General features: G+C 34.0%; 1 protein-coding gene across 1 annotated transcript; it reads left to right on the plus strand.

Annotated features, from left to right (window-relative positions):
• The first annotated feature begins 1,790 nt into the window (after positions 1-1,790).
• Positions 1,791-5,603, plus strand: LOC111370823. Its single transcript, XM_022992712.1, has 5 exons — positions 1,791-1,923; positions 2,511-2,660; positions 3,884-3,931; positions 4,328-4,473; positions 4,929-5,603. Exons 1-5 carry the CDS (start codon positions 1,791-1,793, stop codon positions 5,601-5,603), a joined length of 1,152 nt encoding a protein of 383 aa, XP_022848480.1.
• Positions 5,604-5,957: the final 354 nt, after the last annotated feature.

The raw sequence follows: 5,957 nt of genomic DNA on the forward strand, positions 1-5,957 counted from the left end.
GGGATAACTTTATAAGAAGTTGAGAATAATTTCTTTTGGAATACACCAGTTCTGTGGACAACAATGTAAAGCACATTGTTGCCCTTCAAGAAGTTGAGAATAATTTCTTTTGGAATACACCAGATCTGTGGACAGGAAAGAAGAATAATACTGTGGACCAGTTTTGTGGACAACATTGAGTGAAGCACATTGTTGGCCCTCCAAGAAGTTAAGAATAATTTCTTTGGAATACACCAGATCTGTGGACAGCAAAGAAGAATAATACACCAGTTCTGTGGACAACAATGTGAAGCACATTGTTGGCCCTCCAAGAAGTTAAGAATAATTTCTTTGGAATACACCAGTTCTATGGACAGTAAAGAAGAATAATACACCAATTCTGTGGACAACAATGTGAAGCACATTGTTGGCCTCCCAAGAAGTTGAGAGTACTTTCTTTGGGAATACACTTGGACAGCAAAGAAGAATAAAGAAAAGGAAAGAAGACAAAAAGCAAAAGTAAATAAATAAAAAATAGACTGATTGCACTTCTTGATGATCATAGCATACTTACAAGTGTTATCCCAGTGAGAGAAGATGACAAAATTAAAGTCAAGTAAGATGATTTTAATTTACTTTGCATGATTTGGTGTCTTTATAGTTTTTTTTCTCAATTTTCCTTTTCATCTCGAGCTCTATTATTGAATTTAACTCAATTAACATTATCGATATTGTGCTTTGAATAAACTCGTGAAGTAATCAAGAGCATATTACTTTTTATGGTCCCTTTACAATGCCGGGCACTACAACTTTCTTAAACAATTTGAAAGCACTGTTTGTAAGCCAACTTACAGCACTGATTCATTTAGTCATCAATTCTTTTTTAAGTTTATCACTAAACTTTCATTTTGATTGGCGAACAGATAGAAGGCATAAAATCTAGCGGGTCTAGGAATTGTGCCGGAGAAGCTAACTGAGGATAACTTTATAAGTTGGAAAAATTGCTTGACAAATTATTTGGTTGGGAATGGGCTTTGGGATGTTGTCTCTGCTTAGGAGATTGAACCATATAAGACTAATAAACAAGAGCATGAAAAATGGAAGAAAACGAATGCTTTGGCTTTGCATGCAATTCAACTTTCATGTAGACAAGCAACATATTCAAAGTTTAAAAATGCCGCCATTAATGCTGACTACGTATGGACTCAGTTGGCAGAAAAAGGAGATCACAACAAAGAAAGTCGAGTCGAAGATAATGGTAATTCCTCAATCTTTGTGATGAACTAGGCTGTCTAAAATTTTATCGTGTTATAAGAAATGTGAAATTGCACTATAGGTTCTCAATCATTAAAAATGAGCAAAGAACAATGTGGTGGAGCAAATTTTCCCTCTTATTTAGTGAACTTTGTATTTGACACAACTCCCTCACATTCAGGCTAACTTCATTATTTGTAGGGCTGAGTGCGTACCTTGACTACGAGCCCTTATACGAGGCAATTGAAAAAGGTAATTGGCATGATATAGAAGGTTTCTTTTAGGAAAAGACACTGCCATTTACCGAAAGTGTTTCATCACGCAAAGAGATAGCTCTGCACATGGCAACTTTATCTTGACAGACTGAAATTGCAAAAAAACTTGTAAAATTGATGGGCCCAAAAGAGTTAGAACTAAAAAAATGAACATGGAGCTACGGTCTTATCTTTTGCTGCAATCTGTAGTGCACGGAACTGGCCAAGGAAATGGTAAGCAAGAACAAAGAATTAGTTACAATAGAAATTGCAGGCCAAGAATAAAGGCAACTTCCTGTGATGATGGCTGCATTGTATAGACAGAAGGGAATGGTTCATTATTTATACAATAAGACGCCAAAAGATGTGTCCAGTCCCGAAAAGGGTGCAAATGGAGTCACACTACTTAATTACCTTATTACTGTTGAAATTTATGGTAAGTGAATGCATAATGTGGAGTCTAATCTTGCTCTATGAGGATAAAGTCCCTTGGGATATTGCCATGGAACTGTGCCTGGGGTGAGATGGCATATCGAGATTGGCAATGTTAAAATATTTTTTTGTCTAACTGCCAATCACAGTTTACCTAGAATGAATTCAAAATTCCATGGCAATGTAGCATGATCGGCTCTCTGTTAATTTCGTCAATTGTAGATAAACATAATAGTAATGCGTATACACAGGATTTTCAATTTTGTTGGTAGTAATTTTGTTTCACTACGTGCTTGTCCAATTAAGTGTGAAACACTGAAAATTTCTGTTTGGATACAACTTATAATATTCTTAATAAACCTAGTTAAAGTCAAGCATTAATTTGAATCACACATTCATAATTCCTATTCATCACTATAAAAAATTTAGTGGGTCTCAGTACTAGTCCTCTTTATAAATTGATTTATAAGTTTGTCAAATGGAGGCTATCTATTTTCTGATTTTGTTTTAGTAGAAGTTGCAATCACAATCGAGATTTGGGCTTAATTTTCTAGACACGTATACCTAATTCTGGCTATTTTCTTATTGTAGATGTTGTTTTGTTGCTATTGGAAAAGTATCCACAGCTGGGTGTTATCCCAGATGTTAATGACAATTACGCTATCAAATTGTTTGCTCAAAGGCCTTCTGCATTTCTTAGTGGGACTGAACTTTCATTTTGGGAAAAATTGATCTACTTTTGTAAGTATGTAATTGGTCACCTATTAATTTCATTCACAAACAATGTACCACAAGGGTACATTTAGATAAATTTTAGGGGCTGTTCGATAGCCCTTTATTTTCTAGGAAAAATGGAAAATGAATTCTAATTTTCACTTTTGGCCTGTTTGATTGACAAAATTTTTCGAGAAAATCGTTTTCAACTTTTGGCTGCTACGTCAGCATTTTTCATCTTTTTCTTGAATTCGAATTCTCATCATATTGGTGAAAATTCATTTTCTGGGTTACTGTAGCGATTTCTTTTTCATTTATTTATTATTATTATTTTCTTTTGCAATGGAAACAAATTCTAAGAATTATTGTAAAAAATTCTATCCCTTTAATTGACAATTTTCATGTAAAATAAAGCCAAACGAACACCAAAAGATAGATGATTTTCTTATTATTTTTATTATTATTTTTTTGGTAATAGAAACAAATTTCATCCTCAATACCAATAAATTCTACCCTTTAATTGACAATTTTCATGTAAAACAAAGCCAAACGAACACAAAAAACAATTTTGTTTCAACATTTTCCACGTGAAAAATTATACCAATCAAACACAATAATTTATAATTTCTAGGAAAACAATTTCTTGGCAATTCAATTCCCTGGAATTCGTTTTCTTTCCACCCAAATTTCATCTTTGCAATCAAACGGACCCTTAGTTTCTTATTCGTACTATCTAATACAATATACAAATGTGCCATAAACTCACTTGTTGAACATAATCGTTTTGAAAAGTATTCATTGTCTGAACATTTTACACAAGGTGTAAGAGCATGTAGAAATGCAAACATCAAGTACTAGTCATGATCACAACATTCAAATTCCTGAATCAAACGACAAAGATTTGGGAGGAAGGATGGCACATGGTGGCCTAACTATAACTACTCGAGGTACATCAGATTACGTCACACTCCTCCCTTTTTTTTCAAGCTTTCTTCACACATCCTAAATTTAGTTTAGAGGTATAAATTAGGCAAGTATGACTCTTGAACCTTCACTTGCTCAGCTCAGCCAGTGCATCCCATGCCTAAGCCTTTTTAAATTTATTTTGAACATGTGGACCCATGTGTTAACTATAGATTTGGACTGACTGCACCATATCCTAGTCCTGCTGTACTTTCATGTGTCAAGTGGCCCTAGGTTTTGATAACCCACTACATTTTGACATCTCTAAAGAAATTCTTGTTGTGCAGCTCTAGAGTTGGTGCACAAATTGGGTTGGGGAATATTGCGATCCATTGGTATGTATTATCTTCCTATATATATATAGTTTCTGCTACACATATGTACTGAAAATCAATTACGCGTGAAACATTATTTAACATTAGTTTTATTAATTTTTCAGTTCCAAAGATCCATTACATATATCGAAGGAAGTCAGTCCATGTCCAAGTTAGGAAATTCTTGAAGGTCGTGTTCAAAAAAAGTGCCACAACTGAGCAAACCAGAGCTCAAAAAAATGGACTTGGATAAAATAATAAATGATGCCATAGGGAATGGAATTTTTGAATTGATAGATGAAATGATTAAATGTGCACCAGAAATTATATGGAGAAAAGATAAAAAAGGAAGAACAATTTTTTCGAACACATTTATATCGCATCAAGAGAAGATCTTTGGCCTTATATTTACTTTAGGAAAAGAGAAGTGTTTAATGGGAATGAGGTATGATATTTTTGGCAACAATTATTTACATCTTGCTGCAAAATTATCTCTTCCTTCTCGACTTGATATTGTAACTGGAGCAGCACTACAAATGCAAAGGGAACTGCAATGGTTTAAGGTAATGTATTTTGCTCGGGTACGTGATTTTGTGTGTGTGTGCGAATGCATGTGTATGTGTACCGTTATGATTGTTATTCGAGCCATTGCATCTGTAAACTTAAGCTGATGAAAGATATCATACATTTATTTATTTGAATTTATATTAAATGTGTTCCCTCTCTATAACACCTGCACAGTTCTCATAAATAGGTGACAATTTTCAAAGACGTAATTCACATAAATAAATTTGTCTTTTTTCTGAAAGTTTAAACTTTAGATGAGATGATTCAATATGATATTATTGTGAAAATAATTAAAGACATAATTCAAATCTTGTCACCATCTATTTATGAAAATTTGTGCACTTGATTTCGTCCCTAAAATTCATAATATTTTGTTTACTCGAATGCAGCAGATTCATCTAACTTATCTAAAATTGAATCATCATTCTATGTTATTTCTTCCAATATGCAGGAAGTTGGGAGCACGGTACAACGTAAACTCAAAGAGGAACTAAACAGCCACAACAAAACACCGAAAATTTTATTCACTGATGAACACGAGAAGTTAGCCAAAAAAGCAGAGGACTGGATGAAAAGGACAGCAGGGTCAAGCATGATAGTGGCAACTCTAATTGCTACTATAATGTTCAGAACAGCTTTCACAGTACCACGTGGTAATAAAAATGACACAGGAATGCCAACAATACTGGAAACTCAAAGGATTCCATTCTTGATTTTCATGATTTTGAATGCCCTGTCGATGTTCAGTTCGAGTACATCACTGTTGATTTTCTTAGGAATTTTTACGGCGCGTTATGCAGAAGATGATTTTCTCAAGTCCTTACCGACAAAATTAATATCAGGACTGACGAATTTGTTCCTTTCGATTGTTACCATGATGGCATCCTTTGGTACTGGATTGTATTTGATTCTTCATGAAAATTGGTCTTGGGTCACCGTTCTTATCATCGTCCTTACAATGATTCCAATAGTTCTTTTCTCTATCTTCCAGTTTCCTCTCTTGATTGAGATGACCCAACGGACTTATGGAGCCGGGATACTTGATGAATATAAGAAGAAGTCCTGTTTTGCTAAGTTCAGAGCATGTTTAATAAGGAGGAATCCATTGAGGAAAAAAAGACATTAAAAATTTTATAGGTCTTACTATAGAGTACTATTGAATAAGGTGTCCCAAATGTATTGTTAGCTCATTTTGGTTTCTGTCATTTTAAGTAATGATGTATCCATGGTGTTTTTTCTTATGAATAATTCATGTATTGGATCTAATTGAGCGTCTCGTAGAATTCCGTTGTTTGAAGAGTCATCTTGAATTCATAGTATGTACAAATAGAACCACATGTAGCAATATATTGTAATGCAAATACGAAGTGAATTTCAGATTATATAGCTCCAAAATTATCTTGCCTTCAAACTGGTATTGAAGCCTTGAAAAAGAAAAAAAGAATGTCCAACAATCTTGTTTCTCTTGTGCCTCATTTTA

The sequence above is a fragment of the Olea europaea genome, chromosome 2, assembly GCF_002742605.1.
Source record: "Olea europaea var. sylvestris chromosome 2, O_europaea_v1, whole genome shotgun sequence".
Lineage (NCBI taxonomy): Eukaryota > Viridiplantae > Streptophyta > Magnoliopsida > Lamiales > Oleaceae > Olea > Olea europaea.

Coding starts and splice junctions, on each gene's coding strand:
- LOC111370823 (XM_022992712.1), top strand. CDS start 1,791: ATGGCTGCATTGTATAGACAGAAGGGAATGGTTCATTATTTATACAAT. Junction 2,661..3,883: donor GGAAAAATTGATCTACTTTT/GTAAGTATGTAA, acceptor CTTGTTGTGCAG/CTCTAGAGTTGGTGCACAAA. Junction 4,474..4,928: donor GGGAACTGCAATGGTTTAAG/GTAATGTATTTT, acceptor TCCAATATGCAG/GAAGTTGGGAGCACGGTACA.